Raw genomic sequence first — 20,545 nt, 5'->3', positions numbered from 1 at the left:
AAATATAAAATTAGAAAGTGATAAATAAATGTAGGTCCAGGTTGTGAGCTTATTTACAAATTATGTGCTTATTTATTTCTGTGCCGTGTATGAACAAATTTGACATCAAATAGTAATAAAAATAAGTTGGTAAACTAGTATCAGTTTCAGATTCTTACCATAAAAGCGGATTTTAAAATAACCTATTGTTATAGATAATGTCGCAGGTAGTCTTATAATATAAGACACTGAATATTCTTACAATTTCAGTTTATTTCAGCAATTTTTACGTAAGTGAAATTTTAATATTACATTGCTTTACCATAACTAACTTATTTGTTTATGAATATTTTAGAAATAAGATCCAACTTGTTTTTAATATTTTATTTGTTACTACTAATTTCTCTTATATAATATGTCGGGTCTTCCAGTCTATTTTATTACTGCGTTTTGTTCTATTTTTTGTTCTCTTTCTTTTTTTTTTCTCTTTTGTTAAATATTTTCTATATTTAAAGTTGATAGTTATTGAGATTGTTTACTTTAAGAGACACACCGATGTATTGAAAGAAAAAGAACAAAAAATAGAGTAAGATTCAGTAATAAAATGCAGGATGAATTAACTGATACCATAACAAAATGGGTATCTCTGTTTATCTCTCCATAAAATATTGCAACAGGAATCTTAAAAATAACGTTATTTCAATTTTTTGTGAAACCTTCCATTGCTAAAAAAATTCAAGAAAATTGGAATAACGTGGTAACGTTGCATTGGAATTTCAAAAATAAACTATGGTTATAAAGCCTAAGAAGAGACCAATAAGTAATAAGAATATGTAAGAAAATATAGGATATTCTATTTAAAAAAAAAAAACTAAATTGTGTGCTGTCTTGAAAACAAAACACTCTGTACAGTCGAAAATAATTTTAATGTATGGTACTCAAAGAGCAGTAAAAATTTAGTCTCCAAAATTTTTCCCACTTTTTTCCTACACTAATGTTTCCCCGACGATTCACAACCCCTAGGGTATAAAAAAATAGATCTCCCATTTCCGTCTATCCGTAATATTTTGAGACAGATAATTTCCAAAACTACTGGATCAATTGTCAAGTTTTGCAAGTTTTAAAGGAAGATCGAAACGAATTACTACGAGTATTTAAAAGTTAATATCATTTCCAGAAAAAAACACCAAGACGATATAATGGTAATCGTATACGCATATTTATACATAACTACGAATAAAATAAACAATTTTGTACATAACTTTTTCGAAATATTCTGTGTAGACACTTTTGAGCATATTAAAATATAGTTTTTCAAGGATATTTAATCGTTTTTAATGACGTCATCAGTTTTCTGAGGAGAGTGAATAAATATTGTGCGTTTAATCTTCTGTAATTCATAAATTTAATTTGGAACTAGCATCACTAATGTCCTTACATGAACAAATAGAGAATAAATACAGTATGTAACGGACCACATACGTGCGAACATTAATAAAATATTGTATACTTTGTTTACCAATGGAAGTGCGAACGACAAATTTTGATTGGTATTTAGCCACATCACACTAATTTTAAATACACCTAAAAGTCTACAGTAATCGTTGGTAGTTTAGGTGATTACTTTTCTCGAAAAGTCTCAACAGTCACAAGATACTTGCAATTTTGTATTTAACGGTTTTTAAGTCTTTTCAACAAGAATTGAAAACAAAATTATTACTTAAATTACGAGCTTTATTTTTCGTCACAAATAAGTTATTTTTTTTATAATATTGGCATTAATTTTATCTAACACAACTCAAAATTGAAAAGTACTTAATAATTTTTTTTCACTAGTAGCCTAAAAATGCACAATTGTCATGCTTGTCTGTGAGCAGTGAATTCGTTTTTCTGTACCAAAGTCAATAATGATAATTAAATTTGACCAAGTTTAACAATGGAAGTGAAGTTATTTTTGGCCAAGGTCTATAATAAAGATCAGGGTTATGTAATGCTTCACAAACGAAAATTGGCTTTATTACCAGATTTTTGAAATTATTTTCACGAGGAATGTAAAGGTGCTAACTGCCATAACAGCATCTCTGGAGGAGTACATAGTTTATTGCCTGATATATTTCCTAAAAAAAATTGCCAATTTAAAATTACAAACCTCATTAAGTCATTACAAACCAATTTTTCAAACGTCGAAAAATAATGACAGAAAAACCAAATTAGGTGATGTCAGTCATGTTATATTACTTTTTCCAATTTCTACTAATAAGATGTTCATTTTGTATGTTAAATCTCGCTATTAAAACAATAGTTTAATCGAAAGGATGAATAAAATGTTTTTTCACTAGCAGCTATGACGCATGCAAATGTCGACTCATTTAGAGGTAGCAAATTCAACTTTTGCGACCACCGGTTCAAAAAGAAAAATTGAGGTTATGTACGCAATGTTTGATGTGATTATTTCTTAAGAAATGAACAAATGTGTGCTACAAACATTACTTGAGTATACGCATGGTAGTTGGTAGACGGTAGAAGATAAAATGATGAATTCAGCGACAAGTATAAACGGTTTTCTTTGTGTTGAAGATTTAGATTAAGTTTGATTAGAAATCAAAACAAAATCATGTTGCGTCAAAAAATTGAACTTTTATTTTTTCAGTTTATGGTTTCTACTAGTGAAAAAAATAGTATATTAACCACGGTTACAAAGCCACTTCTAGACCTCGCGCTTCAGAGCCCTCCACGCTGCGCGTCTCGGGTTCTAATTTGCGCTCGGTCTAGAATGCTTGGCTTTGCAACCTTGACTAATAATATACTATTATAGCAACACTTTATTCACACTGTCATTGACAACACGAATAAAGTAAAAAAACTAAAAATTCGTACTACCACTGAAATTTTCGTTGCTATGGATGCGTGGATATTCAACTAAAATTTGCAACGCTTGATAGTCCACCTCCTGTAAAACAATCTTAATGAAAGTCCAGGAGGATCGTTTGAATTTGACCATGACGAAAGTGCAGGAGCTTAGGCAATTTGCCTTCTTTAAATGTTCATCATATTAGTAATAGCACAAATAATATTTATGTATGGATTACCTAAACAATAATTCTAGATATAAAGTAAATTTTAACTTCTATAGCAGAAAAAAGGATTAGAATTCCGATGTCCGAATGAAGTAGGTATTTAGGTAGATATGTCAAAGTAACGAACTGTTACAAGATCTAATTTTACATTTTGTCTAGTTTTAATATACATATTTCAGATCTGTTCAAATACTATATTTTGCACAAAAAAAACTGCGCATTATCGACCAAAAATTTTGCATATTTACAGCACGTAAATCGGGATCAAAATACTCACACTCGTCTACGAAGATTTCTGCTTAGTCTAAGGTGATTTTTGCCTTGCATTTGTACAAACATTGCATCACTGAGAGACCTCTGACGTAACCTATCAATGAAAACAATCTTTCGCTCTCGTCTGCTGTCAGAATAAAATGGCATTTTCGGTTCTTCTTACCTTCGCATATACTGATCCTTGATCACAACCCAGATCACCAAAACATTCGCAAGTAACGCTGTCACAAACACCGGTACATAAAGTCCGATCACAAGAAACTGGTTTGTTCTCAAAAGTTCCTCAACGTCTAAATCGGTGGAATTTGAATCATTCATGTCTTTTCAGAATGTCTTCACTTTCGGCAATCACATTTTTCAGCACGACGGCCGGCTAACATCTGAAACAAAAACCGAGTTAACACGCTATAAACAACGTCGTATAGTTGTTGAAAATGCCACTCTGAAAACTCGGAAGCTCTAAACTGACACAAGATCCCACACTTTTAAAAGGAAAATGCTAAATTGAGTACGCCACTTGGTGGTAATCTCCAGATAAGAGTGTCTCGCGAACTATAAAAGGTTGGAAAATCTTGAAAAAGTGCTGTAAGCTTGCAGGATGAGAGCCTTTTAGGTTTTTTGTTTGATTTGGGTTCGGATTCAATTAAGCCGCAAATAAATACTATGCGGAAGTAATCTGCGTAATCAGTTATTGACCCAGCAAAAGTATTAACTCGATTTGGGCGAGTAGATCGGAATGCTGAAAGCAAAAGTGAGTTTGTAGATGTTGCGGTTGGGTTTGTGTTAGATATTACAGGCTATTAGCTTCGACTCAGACGACTGAACTTAACCGAAATCAGTTTATTTAAGACTGGTTCTTAGCGCCCACGTTGTCAAATGTAGTAGAAGTCGATGAGGACTTGGCTTTCAATTAATAAGATTGAAATATTGAGCTAAGAAGGTTTTCTGTTCATTTCTTACGATGTTGCGTTATTTTCAATTAAATTATATTATTGAAAATAACTAATTAGTATCTACGCACAAGCAAACAATAGTTATTTTTATAACAAGTGCTGAAAAAGAACTATATTACGCAAAAGTGTAGAATTTTCTGCACGCGTGAACGTAACCTTTTTCGGTATGTGTTATAAACAGCGTTTTTCCCACAACTGGAAGGATTTCTTTACAATAATCTAGAATTAAATTTCACTAAATTGATACATTCCTTCAAGTTAGTGCCATTTATGCGTTGCTAAGGTATTTTATTGATAATTTTACGTGTTTCAATGTTTTCAGTTGCCATTTTTACTTGTCGTGTCCGCTTGTGCTAGTTCAAAAATGAGTGATTGTAGTAGTGAATGTTGCACTCCACCCGAATTATGTGACGCAGCAAAGGAAGCAGTAAGTGCTACACTACCCGCACAATCAAAAGAACGCTACCAAATGGTATATGATAATTTCAAGACTTGGTGCAAACGCAATAAAGTTCAAAAATCATCCGAGAACGTGTTATTACTTATTATTATTAGCGTACTTCAGCGAAAAGTCGAAAGTTTACAAGTCTTCCACCTTATGGAGCCATTTTTCAATGTTGTTGAAGTCTACTTTGAGTGCAAACCATAATGCCAATATTGGCAAATATTCGAGATTAATTTCTTTTTTTCACTAGCAGCCATGACGCATGCAAATGTCGACTCATTTAGAGGTAGCAAATTCAACTTTTGCGACCACCGGTTCAAAAAGAAAAATTGAGGTTATGTACGTAATGTTTGATGTGATTATTTCTTAAAAAATGAACAAATATGTGCTACAAACATTACTTGAGTATACGCATGGTAGTTGGTAGACGGTAGAAGATAAAATGATTAACTCAGCGACAAGTATAAACGGTTTTCTTTGTGTTGAAGATTTAGATTAAGTTTGATTAGAAATCAAAACAAAATCATGTTGCGTCAAAAAATTGAACGTTTATTTTTTCAGTTTATTGTCTTATGGTTTCTACTAGTGAAAAAAATAGTATATTAACCACGGTTGCAAAGCCACTTCTAGACCTCGCGCTTCAGAGTCCTCGACGCTGCGCGTCTCGGGTTCTAATTTGCGCTCGGTCTAGAATGCTTGGCTCTGCAACCTTGGCTAATAATATACAGGGTCATTATAAAATATTGTAGTCAAGGAAGGCCATGACTTTGGTGACATTGTGTGCCGCCTTTTTCAGTTTTGTGGAAAGGATTACACTAATATTGGAATTTTTATTTTTAACGCCAACTGACGGGGAGACCTCAAGTTAGTGTTGTTGAAGATTTAAGGATGAGAATGGAACAAAGTCTGAATAAAGCTTTGTCAAAACTCTTTACAGTCCGGAGTACCATACAGCATGTGCCAGAAAATCGTAAAAGAGAAGTTACATATGCATCCATATAAGATTTCGTTGGTTCAGGAGCTGCAACCAGTTGATTTTCCTCCCCGCGTTGGGTATTGTTGGTTTGAAGCTAATATGGACCATAACAGGATTCTCGATTTGTCGTTCTTTTCTGATGAAGCCTGGTTTCATCTGTCAGGCTATGTCAACTCACAGAACTTCAGAATTTGGTGTATAGAAAATACTCACCCTTTTAAAGAAACACCATTACACGCAGTGAAGGTTGGTGTGTGGTTAGCTGTTTCTAGACGACGATTCATAGGCCCGATACTTTTTAAAGTAAATGAATGTGATCAATAAACAAAATTGGATGTAGAAAGTGTATGTAGGTACTGCAATAAAGTTTTTTATTTACAGTAACTTTCATTTTTCTTTCTGTGTTAGTTGCATTCTCTTAATTTAAAACTTACTTCAACTTACTGTTTAGTAATAATTGTAACTTTACTATTAGGAAGGTTAAAAATCTTTATTAAACATTCTGTTGTTTCAAGAGATCTCATAATCATCTACAGAACTCTTAACACTATACTCCTGAAATGTTATTGTTTTTTTCATATTTTTTATTATAGAAATTTTGAAAGATCTTGATATTAGGATAGCCATGTGGGCGTGTTTTGTAGAACTTCTTTGACATTCCTATTATGCAGATCTAGTATGTTTCAGATATCTAGAAACTGCAAAGCTGAAGGTAATGTTTGGACATAGCAGTTTTCACCTATTGTAGGGATGAAGATCAAGGCTTTCAGTTGTTTTTTCAAGAGAAAAGCACCGGTCACAAACCACGTCTGCACAATGTTTTGACGATTCCTTACAATTTACAAACTGAACTTTCGCGGGATCACCACTTTGGCAAAATTATTTACTGCAAAAACTCATTACTCATTGTCATTTTAAAACAGTGGTACTGTTCGTTAACTGTGATAAGACTTGCTCTGCCATTGTCCATTACGTGATTTTTCACAATTTTTACCTTCAGGGTACCTATAAAAATGTAATTTTTTAATTAATTACCGTGTTCATTGGTTTCGACAAATTTAACCTTACTTTTTGGATTTCATTATTTGAAAAATTATTGCTTCTTTGCAGAACAGACCAGATGATTTATTCTGTTCAACTCCAATCGACTTTCCTAGGTGCAATTCATGACAAACCCCTTAAACGTTTTTCTGACAATTTACAATTTTTGAAGCTGAAATGTATTGCAGTGGCGTTCACAAATGCTCGATAACACTGCAACCGTTAATGCTCTGGCCTGGCGTATTTTCGTGTCTATTTAAAATGAAATTAAACCGCAAACCTGGCATTTCAATTTTTGACACATTTGATAGATTTGTTTCGACGTTCGTGACATTTCAAAAGAGTTGAAATCATTTTGGTGATTAGCGGCACGAGAAAAATTTCAATTGTTTTTCATAGGTGAGTTGACTACAGTATTTTATAATGACCCTGTACTATTTCTTCAAATGTCAGAAATGCGGGTCATTGCATACCTCAATTGATAAATACAAAGTCCTACTTCACTGCCTTGACAGAAAAAAAAATTCTGCTTTGGCTGCAAAAATTTTTTGCTGCCGCTAAATCAACCAATGAAATTTAAGCCTAACAGTCTTATGTGTTGATGTTGATGTTCTCACTGTTACTAGTGTTTTGCGCTGCCAATGTCAATCACAAACAACTGTCATATGTCATTTGTCACAATTCAGTCGGTCAGAGCCACGGTGGTAGAAATAAGGTGTGAAAACAAACCGCACCAATTTGTTGAATAAAACACGCATCCCAGTAGGCTTATTTACTACGAAATAGTATCCCGCACAGTATCTCCATCTATGTATTAACATTTCAACTTGTCAGTGTATTTATGAATTAATTAAGTGACAGATTCGTTGGAGGGAAAATAAATCACACCATTACGGTTTGTGGCTGGTATTTGGTGTGAATTGTGTGATTGGTGGATGATTCGACATTTGTGATTGGGTAATAAATGACATTGGCATAAATGTCAAAGAATTAATGCAGTTGTCTATTACTTAATTTTAACTGATTTCTCTAGACGTCGCTGCGGTGTGGACAGCTAATGACATATAATCCAAACCACGCGATTTGTGTTTTCTACCAATGATTTTGAGGAAAGTTATGAACAGTGCGCGGAATTATATCTTACGGGTGCAATCCCCCAGTTGAAGTAAGGTGTGTTTTATGGCGAGTAGTGGGGACATTTTATCTGGTCCACAAGGCCCTTACCAGTGCGTCACGCTATTAGTATTCACTGCTGATAATAATACTACTTTTACAGTACTATATTACTTCAAATAATAATACTCGGTGCCCTTTTTAATTTTTCAACCACAGGACCACCGATTTGTTATCTTGAAATGTTATATTATGTTGATATAATCCAAAAAGAAAATACATTTGTAATCAAAGTATCGACGCGACAGCACTGGGTCGAACGCCTGAGATCTTATTCCGCGCGTTGGTTATGAATGAGGTTTCCACACCTTACTTCTACCACCGTGGTCAGAGGCGAAGGTTCGAATTATAACTGTCACTTAAATTAATCAATCATCATGCACAATCAAGAATAGTCTTAATATAATAATATGAAAATAATACATAAGAAAATTTATAATTTGCTGAAATCATTGAAAAGTTTTGCTATGATTAACATTTTATAATTAATTAGTCATGTTTTTTTTGCTCAAGACATCATGAAAAAATATCGTGAAAAAAGTGAGGTTATAAGACGTAACAACATTTAAAATACTGTAAAATGATAGTATTTGTAGAAGTACGTGATGGAATCAAAGGTATTTTGATTGCTAGAACTTGTCCTCTACAGATTTTAAAGGTGGCATATTTAGGTGAAGGTTGTTTTAAATAGCTCAAATTGGAATATTAAACAAGAAGAAAAGGCCTTTCGGTGAGTAAATTTGCCACTGACCTATTTTCACATCAAAGTGAAAAACTATATCGATATTGAAAGAAAAAAATCACAAGGTTATAGAGTATAGTGACTCCAATTTTTCTGCCTAGGCTGTTTTCGCTTTTTTTCTGCCGGTCACCAGCGGCAGAAAAAGTAAGGGGTAGGTACCTACCTGTTTGGTGATTATGATTTATGATCAAGTGTCTGAATTTTTTAGACCTTAGAATACAAGTTGGTTATCGTATAAGTGATTTTTGTCACAATTTCTTAGATTTCAACATTTTCATGTCCAATAAATTGGATCCAGTTTCACGTTTGTAGAAAAAATAGCATGTTTTATACGGACAAAAATGACTTTTCGTGGCTAATTTGTAATTGCCGGCTTCGCGCGCTCGGCCGTCAAACCTACAGATTCGCCACGAAAAGTCTCATTTTTGTTCCTTAAAAAACAATATACTATTTTTGAAGCGTAAGAATGATGGGTTTAAAAGTAAAAAATCAAAAACTTTCACCAGGGAGGAATTTTATAAATTCCTTATGATACCAAATATTTAATGACGAAGATAAACACATTAAACTCTTAATTTGTTCCTATTAATCAACTTTATCATTGTCGGTTGCGTTGATTCTTGGAATTTCGGGAGCGTGTCGGCGAATAACCAACAATTAGACATTAACACTGTTTCGATCGATACTCAAATTTCACGTTCAATCGAGGGTTCGGTTAATATCAGTCACTGTAATAGTGTAGTAATAAATTTCTATAAAAAATAAAACTTTGTGTCAATTTGACATTTCTGAAAACAAAAAGCACATGTTTCATTTCCGAAAGCAAAACGAACAAGTTTGAAATACTGTTTCTTTCAAATGGTTTCTAAGGTAATTTTAATTAGGTAATAGTCACAAAATCGCACAGTTGTAGGAAATAGTTATTTACGTGGCAAGCTTAGTAAATTAGCCTTTACGGGCGAGCCGGAATGTTTGCAGGGCGAGCGACGTAGGAGCGAGCCCTGTAATCCGGTGAGCCCCAGTAAAGGCTAGTTGCAAGCGAGCCGCGTACAACGTTTTACTTCCTCTTGCTGAAAATCCTGAACAACTTTGGCATCTCTAGAAATTTTACTTGAAATTACAGTCATAGAAATTATAGTCATTTTTCATAGTTTGCTCCGGTAACTATGGAAAATTGAATTGTTTGAAAATAACGGGACTGTCAATTTGTAAATTCGATTGATAATTTAAATAGTTTAATTTTGTTTCTGAGCTCTGTTAATTGTGGAATTCGATGAAGATGAAGAGTTTGAAGGTGATTTTAACGTTAGTATTAGCACAGTATTAGTGAGATTAAGAAAAAGGCCGACGCAGCGAATGTGTGTTTGATTCCGGTGCTGTCATGACAACGTTTTACAGGCACGGTGCCTGTAAAGCTGCCACGGTAACGCTTTACAGGCAGGGTGCGTGTAAAGGCTAATTTACCGAGTTAATTCAGACGACAGTAAACGAGCTTTAACAAGACAAGAGGAAGTAAAACATTTTTTAATGTTTGTTAAAAAAAGTCTAACATTTTTTATTAATGTTTGTTTATAAAGGATACGTTTATTTCATCGCACTAGAAGCGTGAAAAAAGTGTCATAGCGTTTCATTTTTTCACGCATTTGAGTGAAAAATATTTAAAAAAAAAGAGTGCGTCGATCCAGGGACACACGGATGGAGTTTTAAATCTGCGTTGTCAATTTATATAAATTAAACAAGTATACGAAGTCATTAATTTTCTCTTAAAAAATAATAAAAACCAAAAATATGTTGCTTTTGTATTTTTTGACAAAATGATGATTGGCTTAATTAAAGTAAATACCCATGTGTTTTCTATTATAATAATGTTATATATAAAAAAAAAATTAAAGTACAATATGTGATTTGCCAACTAAAGTAACAAGTAAATGTTCACAAAATGTTAGAGCAGTATTTATAACGGAAGTAAAACATAGAAGCCTGCCGTTGTTACGATAATTCATCAACACAACTGGTTTGCATTAATTTTCTCGGTGTGTTGTGGTAATTTGTGTGCTCGCACAATGCACCCCCGAAAACATTGTCAAGACGGCAAATACGGCTACATTTAATATATATGTTCCAAAATAAAAAGTTTTTGAAGTTGGTGGTTGTTGAGTTTTGTTACGAGCGTGAACAAAATTTTGTATGCAACTCGTGAGTAAAATGGATTTTTTTCATTCGGCGGATTTGCGCACTCGCCTATTTTCCTTCTCGTGAGAAAAAGATACACTTTACTCACTAGTTGCATGAATCACTATTTATGCATCACAATCACAAAGCTAGTTTATGATTGTAGCTCGGCGAGACGACAAAATAGGTTTAAGTTGGAGACAGAATTAACAATTTCCGAAAAGTAATTGAGCATAGAATTTGAATTTTCAAAAAGTTATATGTATGTCCTCCAATAACTATTTAAAAAAAAGTATATGTAAATAAAAGTAAATTCAATTTATACGTGGTGTGTAGAACATAAAAGAATGTTCATTATTACCTGCAAATTGGGCTTAAAAATTAAAGGAATGAACAATCTTTTCTATGCATAAATAGTGACGAAAGTAACCAATAATGCATAGGTACACACAAATCTGATGATCAAATTTGACAATCTACAGTTTCCCTCACTTCGATCTATTATCTGAAATTCGCTAATGCTAATTAAACGCTTCAGTTTGTATTTTGCTTTCCTCTTTTATCTTGAGCGTAATTAACGAAATTTGCTTTCCTATGCACACGCTGCATCTTATTAACACTTTATATGCACGAAATGTATTCAAAGTAGACTCATTGTAATAATCACTCATCTTAATTAGTTCCACAAAATAATTGCTTTTAGATTAATAAGGGAATTAATTTGAAATATAATTGTAAGAACAGGCTTTCGAACAATACACTAGGACAATGCTCATGCGAAAAGGCATACTTACGTAACAAAGACTTAAATTATTGATAAAAAAAAATGGTTTCAAAAATATGCGTAATTATTCGATGCTGCATAATCAATTAATCAACGAAACGCTTTTCACTTCCAAAATATCTGACATATTTAAACACAGCCTCTTAATTACTGGTGAGTCAATAATGATATTACCAGATCAATATGACATCCGTCATTCATTATTATGTACATATCAATCAATCTGATACAAGGTTTAGCATTTGTAAACTGAGTTATCTACCCATGCAAGTCTTTGTTCATAAAAACACTGTGTGTTTAATGTAAATCAAACTGACATGCCTTCTCCAGAAAAATGCTATTTACTAAATTAATTCATGACGAATAAATTATATCACACAAGGCAAGGAATATATTTTTAAGAATATACATGAACTCGAAAGAATTAGTAAAAAAGCCAAAACTAATTTATCAATTTTATAAGTGAAATCAAATAATAAATAGAACTCCTCATGTGCGAGTACCTATAAACGTACGTATGCTGTATGTATAAATCCTCATTGTAGGTACATTAGAGAGACCGATTACTCAGTGAAAATATTATTTTTCCATCAAAGAGTAGGTACTTTAAATTAACCAAGTATAAATTTAAAATAATACTCCTATCAAATTTCTCATTTTAAAATATTAATATGCTTTTTTTAGCTAAATGGTCTTCTCTTCGTTTTAGAGGAATTTAATAATAACAGCTTGAAGTCTGCCAACAGTTACTAAATATTTTAACGAAATATATTCAACATCACATACTTTATTTGGTTCTGACGGTTAACTGGAGTTTCCTGTATGCTATCATACCATTTCAGTTTATCCGCAGCATAACTTGGTTCAATTACTTTGAGTAATTTGTTATCTGTCATGTTCAAAAATATTCACATTACACCACAAAAAAGATCTTAACTTTTTACATCAGTAAACAGGCATTTACTAGAAATACAACACTTTACATCGATTTACCCGGATTGATTTTATCTCCGATGATGTATAATTTTTCTTTGTTACAAAACACGATATTCGGTTTCCCAACTTCTACGACTTGATTTATCATTTTAATGTGTATCCAGTTACCGGTTTGTATGTTTGCAACAAATTGCTCTGTTTTATTTTTACAAATTTTAAACTTTTTTGTTTCTTAATAAAATTGTATTACATTTAACTGAGTTTAATTTTATTTTATTTGTATCATGTACGAACAAATCCACGTAAAATATAATATATATCTGTAAATCATTAATAATCGTCAAGCTTACTTTTTTATTATGTTATCTTAAAATGTTTTAATATTAATCAAACTACGATCGTTCGTAACGAAACAATTCTCGTTAGGTATAAATAATTACCAATTACTCGAAAACTCACTTTATACGTGACATTAGTGTTCAACATTGCCAATGCTACTGAAGTGATTTTAAACTCAATTTACTCAAATTCGTCCTATTAATTCAGACCCTTTTCTAGTAGCGATCAGTTTAATTATTATTCATTAAAGAGTTCAATGTTTCAAGCAATTTAGTAATGACTTTGACAGGCGCGTAATAACATTCGATTATAATTTTAATGTCTACGACTAAAGAACTTTTTGGCCTCCCGATCTGTAAAGCGCTCATTCATGAGCGTTTGATGTGCCCGGTAACTACGATTTTACAGTCATTTATTGTTTTTTTCACTAGTATCCATGAAGCATGCAATTGTCGACTTGTTTAGAGGTAGTAAAGTTCAACTTTTACTACCAAGCTTAAAAAAGGAGATTGAGGTTATGCATGAAATAGTTTGTATTTATTTCTTAAAAAATGAACAAGGTAAAAATGAATAAATGTGTGCTACTAACATTACTTGAGTAGTTGGAAGACGGTGGAAGATAAAATGATTAATTCAGCGACAAGTGTAAACGGTTTTCTTTGTGTTGGAGAATTAGGTTTGATTGGAAATAAAAAAAAATCATTTTGTGTCAAAAAATTCAAGGTTTATTTTTTCAATTTAATGTCTTGCGGTTTCTATTAGTGAAAAAAGTAGTATATTAACTACGTTTGTGAAGCCAATTCTAGACCGAGCGCTTTAGAGGCATCGACACTGCGCGTCTCGGGTTCTAATTTGCGCTCGGTCTAGAATGATTGTCTTAATTATAATAATAATACATAATGGCGCAGATACAGATACATTTTTTTATTTCACTTTTTTTTTCAGTAGTTATTAGTTGAGTTATACTAGTAGTAATTTTTGATATTTCATATTGGTGATTTTGGTCACATAAACAAAAATAGAGGTAAGAGGTCCACTAATAGTGTTCTGTCACGGAAATTTTCATATTTTTAATACCATCATTTCCTACATTGTAGCCTTCAGTACTTATACATCTTTAAATATAATCCTGAAGAGTAATAGATCTAAGACATGCTAAGATGGTATTTTAAAAATCATAAACCACAATTCACTATTCACTGCGTTTTACGCTTGTCGGGGCAATGCATTTTATCTGTGTACCTGTGCAACCCGGGTCCGGTAGACCCGCTGGTTGTATTTGTGTTATTAAATAAGAGTAATTTTCATAGTAAAAATATTTAAGGTATGTTATTATTTTTAGAAAATAATAATTGCGTGTTACATAATGATTAATTTTTTTAATTAGCACAAACTGTAATCGACTAATCGAATGTTGAATACATACATTTCTCTCGCATAAATCGCATATTTGTTACTGTTTATCTTTATTTTTCAGACAAACGTAGCATCTTTTCCTGTTGCCATATGTGTATTCATCACTTTTTCATTGTTGGACCTAACGCGAGGCGGGCTTGGCAGCTCCGTTTTCCCCCAGAATGTGCCGATTATGTTTAAGTGTAAATCTTGGGCAATAAAATTAATATTATTACAACCCTCGTTATAATAATTTATGGTGATATATTCTCAGAAATCGTGAAACTAGATTAAAATAAAATGAGTTTCAACAAAAATCTGAAAATTTAAAGTTGCACTCTGGTGATTCCGGCCTGCCAGGCAGCCTTTGATCCTATAAGGGGTTTAAATACCTTTTTAAGAAATTGTACTTAAACGGAATCAGCAATTCTTCCTAAAATGTATATACTTGCCGCACCGGGTAGACTATTACCGGACATGGTCATAAAAACATCGTAAGCCGATATTGAAGAATAATAATTTATGACAGGTTGCCGACAACAGACCTTCAGCACAGAATAATCATTTCCCGTATTCTTTTGAAATATTAATTTTAATGCTGGAGATAATTATTAGATATACTCAAACACAATTTGGACACTGTAGTAGGGGAATAAAAACAAAAAAAAATATTCTTTTCAAGCGTACGTAATAAATATTGCACAATTTGCGACACATCAAACAGCGAAGTGACGACCTATTTGCAGGAAAAAAGAAAAGATTTTTCAGTCTTGAACAACTATGCTACAGTAAAATGTTTATTTTTTAAATTTAATACCACAGTCCCTTCTTCTGCACCTGTGGAATGGGTGTTTAGTAGCGGAAACCAAATTCTGACACCAAGAAGAAATAATTTAGGTGACAATACGTTCGAAATGTTGTTAATTTAAAAAAATTCATTAAAGAATACATAAAAAAATACATAACATGTTTTCAGTTATTTTATTCGCCAAAGCTTCAAAAAGTATCTGTTTTCTTGTATCTTGTATCTAGATACATTTCGAAAAAATCGAAAACAACCTGTATCTACATACTTTTATCTGTATCTAGATATTTTTAAAAGTATGTGTCCCCAACACCGAGGGTTGAATTATAGTTAGGGATTTAGGATTTACTTTCGATTCTAGACCTACATTTACCTACTTATCATATTGACAATACCTATAACGATGACTCAAATTACACAACATTCGGCAAAAACTGCATACGTTTCTGTTTTATATTATGGTTAGTTCAGGGGCGGCTGGTGCCGGGGGGCACAAGGACACGTGCCCCCCCCCAAAATTACAAAGTCTACAAATACACTGGACATGATAAAATAGTAATTTTCAATATTCAAAAAATTATCCGGAAATTTGTGTCATAATTATCAAAACTAATTTTTTTATGTCGCTCTACTTGTATAAAATGTATCAAAACTTACATCCACTTACATCTAAAGATGGGTGTCTTGGTTATATGATATGTTCAAGATATGTTATTGTTGATAAAAGCCGGGCACAGAGACCGAATCATGGCTGATTTAGATGTTTTGTTTTCACTGTTGCTTGGAAACCACACTACGTAGCCGCGTGATATGCGCCTGATATAACTGGACTGGGGTCCGCTCCGACCGTGCTCGGGAGGATTGAGTTACTATCGCGGGTTTTAATTTTCATTCTGCGCGAACACGTATGATAAATATTCTTGGATAATCTTCTCGAGTTCTCGGTAATACAGACATTCGGAAACAACTACACAGTGCCTATATTAATAATATTCGGGCAAGGGTCCACAAAAATCGCTATATACATATTAGGCGGATTGATAATGTGCAGAACGTTTTGTGGAGTGTTTGAACTTGCTTTACGTGGACATGACGAAAGTAGGGAATCACAAAATACAGGTATATTTCGAGATCTGATTGATTTTACAACTAATTGGACTCTGCTTTATCAAATCATTTGAAAGAAGCAACGGTTTTTAAAGGAACGCCTAAAACTGTTCAAAATGAACTTTTAGATGCCATGAACGTAAAATTTTAACCGAAGGCAAATATGGAGAAATCCTTTTTTACTTTTATTGAATGCATTTTTGTATTTATTTCCGTCACACAATTTCGTCTATTAATTGGTAATAACAACCTGTTTTACATCTTCATATTTAACTCATCAGTCAAATTGTGTCCCCCCATTTCAAAAGGTCACGAGCCGCCACTGGGTTAGTTGCGTTTCAGGCTTGAATATAATAGACTGCATTCTCGCAAATCCGTATCAGTTCATTGGAAAAAATTCGGAGACAATTTTTAAAAAATCTAGGGTTTAACAATAATGATGGCATTTGTCCTGCTAGGGAGTTTTCATATACTGTCTTTTTAGAAAGATTTCGGTTAGAAAATCTTAGCACTACACGATCTATACCTTTATTAAACTTCCTTAGGAAGTTAATTTATCACTAGAGAGCGGATTTCTGTCGGGCTAGACAAGGCCAAACTCGGTACGGCTCGTACGGGATGGGAATTCATTGCAGTTACCGGCTGCACTTCCTTTATTTGAGATTAGAATAACGCTGCTTCGTTGCACTCTGCTGTTAATTCCAGTTCTCATTTACTTAGCCGTTTGATTAATAAATCGTTAATTGTATTTATGGAATCAAGTGACAATTAAATTCAGTGATTACCTATCACCCGCTACTGAGTCCCGGCGATGCAGCGCGTCCCCACCTATAATCGTGACGTAGCCCGACAGAAATCCGCTGTCTATTTATCACCAAAAAATATTCTGTTCTAACCTCTTGCATAGATTATTTTCTCCTTATTTTTTTCTGTCGGCACCTCGCATAATATTGAAAAACATTCACCTATCTACGGCATGTATGCTCAATATAGTCTCTATAAAAAATGTTTAACATCTGTAGGTAGGTATGAAGAATCTATATGTTTCTAACCTGCTGAGCATTTCTACTAATTTTCAGCTGTTGTTTGTAGTTCTGCAGTGAATTAATATCTATAAAGATGTTACCAATTAATCCAGTTACAAACCAACTTTTTAGGTAATTGTATCCACTGATACTTGTTGACTAACTCAAACTGAATAAATAAACAAATTAAATAAACAAACAAATTAGAGTACTGCTTTATAATCGGAGATCTCATCGTCAAATTAACTTAATCTGACTGAAAACGTTAACAGAAAATTTGCTAAGTTTATTAAATTATTACGTAATAATTTCGCAAATCTATCCATTTTAAAATAACAATAAGAGGTTTGGCAAGGTTAAGTAATTTGAAATTAATTCAGCACAAAAATAATATTTAATGCAAAGATTTTTTTAAAACCTATATGTGAAATCTCTAGGTACACAGTGAGTTATGTATTTAAGTATAAAAAGTGAGTCACTTGATCGAGGTGTAAAAATTATTGACCAAAATCTAAAGGGCGAGGTAAGCATTACTCTGACAGGCGTTTCCGGAGTTACAGTGCAGTAACTCCACACGAAATAAGCCTTATGAGAGGCCAATTCCAAGTTGACCGGCGCAACTCACCCCTTTGCGCCACCGATTTGCGCCGACAGTTACGGTGCATTTTCAAATTCAAAATTTCAATTAATGCAACGAGGGTGCAACAACGACACCTTAGCTCTCTCGGTAATTTTTTTTCGTTTCATCTTTAACTTCACTATAATTTTCGAATAAAATAACAGCAACACCCGCTAAAACTTGACAGACGACCGCCATTTTTCGAGATAAATTGCGCCGACCAACTTAGAATTAGCTCCTGAGTGAATAAAAAATTAAATAAGTTGCACAAATATGAGAATGTTGAAAATCAGAAGTTTAAAGTCTTAATCATCCGAGATAACATTTTTTTTCTACTCATCAAGGTTGAAGTTTGTCATTTTCCCATCGCTGGCAGTGGATGAAATTTCATTTCACCCTCTAGTGGAAAAATACTCGGCCGTCTACGATTTTAACGGGTCGTCCAGCCTGAGCGTTTCGCAGCTAGCGAAACGTGTCGCGTATCGCCTGCACCGACCACACCGTCCGCTTCGCGCGCTTCGAAAATCATGACGCCTAGGCTGGACGACCCGTTAGTGTTTGACGTTTAATACTGCTAGTTTACACAAGTGAAAACAATGAACATGAGTGAGACTGACGAAGTTTCTGAAGAAATTTTGAATGCTGCCAATGCGGCATTTTCGAATCTGATACCCGAAAAGTCTAAAAAGTTTTATGAGCTAACATACCGAAAATTTATGAAGTGGAGAGAGAGAAAACAATGCCGTTACGATAAAAGTGTAAATATTATTGGTGATAATTGCACAAATTGTTCTATTACAGTTAATGTATTTCAAAAATAAAATACCTACCATAAACAAACATTTATTTCCTAATTTCTTAGAAAAAATAGTATATGCAACTCGCGGATGAAGAAATTTCAACTTCATCCACTAGTTCCATAATGTACTATTTTTTCTAAAAAAAATACTTGTGAATGTAAAATATTTAGTCTTTTTTACTTCCCGAGCGTAAGCAAAGGAAGTATTGTAATCGAGTCCGTCGGCCGACTCTCTACTTTTACGTTTTCTCGATCTTTCATGACCCCTAGAAGACGAAGAAATAGGTCTCCCATTTCCGTCTGTCTGTCCGTCTGTCCGTCTGTCCGTCCGTCTGTCCGTCTGTCCGTCTGTCCGTCCGTCTGTCCGTCTGTTGTCCCGGATTTTTATTAGACAGATAATCTCCGAAAGTACTCGACCGATTGTTGTGAAATTTTGTACTTATATTAAGAATATCATGTAGATGGTAAAACGCTAACCAAAATTTGTCTAATCATCCCCACCACTAAAGCGATGACGTCACTTCAAAATTGTACATAGTAAATGGGTTTTCAATTGTATAAAATAACATAGTCCTACACATGTAGTTTACAACTCTGAATCGACTTTTCACCCGAAACGTCCAGATTTTTGGAAAAAAAATCAAAATTATAAAACAACATTTTGAAATTTAATTTTTAATCTGCTAACCAGAATGCTTTGAAATGTTGCAGATGTTTTAAGGCTATAAAGAGCATCAGAAATCTTTAGTCAAAAAATATTTGCTTATCCCCTCCAAAAACTTGATGACGTCAGCTCAAAAGTTTGTGGAATAAATCATATCTAAAATGTACAAAATATGATGAGTCTGTACTTGTGATCTATCACTCCATTCATATTTTTTGGATTTGCATATACAGGGTGACTCAAAAAAATTAATGAATGCGTAAATATATTTTATTGATTTAATCAGGAACTACAAAACCGAATGCTCTGAAATCTTGCAGATGTTTTAAGGTCATAAAGAGCATAATAAATATTTAGTCAAAATATATTTGCTTATCCCCTCCAAAAACTTGATGACGTCAGCTCGAAAGTTTGCCGAATAAATCATATCTAAAATGTACAAAATATGATGAGCCTGTACTTGTCATTTATCACTCCATTCATATTTTTTGGATTTGCATATACAGAGTGACTCAAAAAAATTAATGAATGCGCAAATATATTTTATTGATTTAATCAGGAACTACAAAACGGAATGCTCTGACATCTTGCAGATGTTTTAAGGTTATAAAGAGCATAATAAATGTTTAGTCAAAATATATTTGCTTATCCCCTCCAAAAACTTGATGACGTCAGCTCGAAAATTTGCCGAATAAATCGTATCTAAAATGTACAAAATATGATGAGTCTGTACTTGTGATTTATCATTCCATTCATATTTTTGGATTTGCATATGCAGGGTGACTCAAAAAAATTAATGAAGGCGTGAATTTATTTTATCGATTTAATCAGGAATTACAAAACCGAATGCTTTGAAATCTTGGGAATATTCTAAAGTTATTATAAGCATGGTAAACTTTTGTTCAAAATGTATTTGTTCATCCCTCCTAAAAAAATTGATGACGTCACCCTTAAATTTTGCTGAATAAATCCTATCTAAAATGCAAAAAATATGATGAGTTTGTACTTGTGATTTATCATTCCATTCATATTTTTTAGATTTTCTTAAGAGGTGGTTCAACAAAATTAATGAAGTCAATTTATTTTATTGATTAAATTAAAGGCAACACTTATTATTAGTATTACACCCCAACCAACCCAATTTGGTAGACAAAAAATTTGTTAAAGGAAAAACTCGGTTGAAACATAAGGGTAGCATGCTTATTTACATCGACTTTAACATTACAGACCTGCATTTGTTT

General features: G+C 33.2%; 1 protein-coding gene across 6 annotated transcripts in view; it reads right to left on the bottom strand.

The window, feature by feature from the left end:
* Positions 1-20,545, bottom strand: part of LOC135134452 (orexin receptor type 2-like) — a 185,637-nt gene that overhangs the window by 136,099 nt on the left and 28,993 nt on the right. For 4 of the 6 annotated variants that reach the window (XR_010281312.1, XR_010281313.1, XM_064063133.1 and 1 more), the window contains exons 2-3: positions 3,493-3,709; positions 3,334-3,423 (exon numbers count right to left, since the gene is read on the bottom strand). Coding sequence is in view for 4 of the 6 variants with exons in the window: in XM_064063133.1 (XP_063919203.1) it covers positions 3,334-3,423; positions 3,493-3,647 (245 nt within the window). In the remaining 2 variants the exon portion in view is untranslated. The remainder of the gene's footprint in view (positions 1-3,333; positions 3,424-3,492; positions 3,710-20,545) is intronic. The other 2 variants (XM_064063135.1, XM_064063136.1) reach the window with 1 other exon arrangement.

The sequence above is a fragment of the Zophobas morio genome, unplaced genomic scaffold (genome assembly GCF_036711695.1).
Source record: "Zophobas morio isolate AGI-343-1 ecotype UQ-CSIRO unplaced genomic scaffold, CSIRO_AGI_Zmor_V1 ptg000023l, whole genome shotgun sequence".
Taxonomy (NCBI): Eukaryota; Metazoa; Arthropoda; class Insecta; order Coleoptera; family Tenebrionidae; genus Zophobas; species Zophobas morio.
The sequence above is the reverse complement of the archived record's forward strand: the minus strand, read 5'-3'. Positions and strand labels throughout refer to the sequence as shown.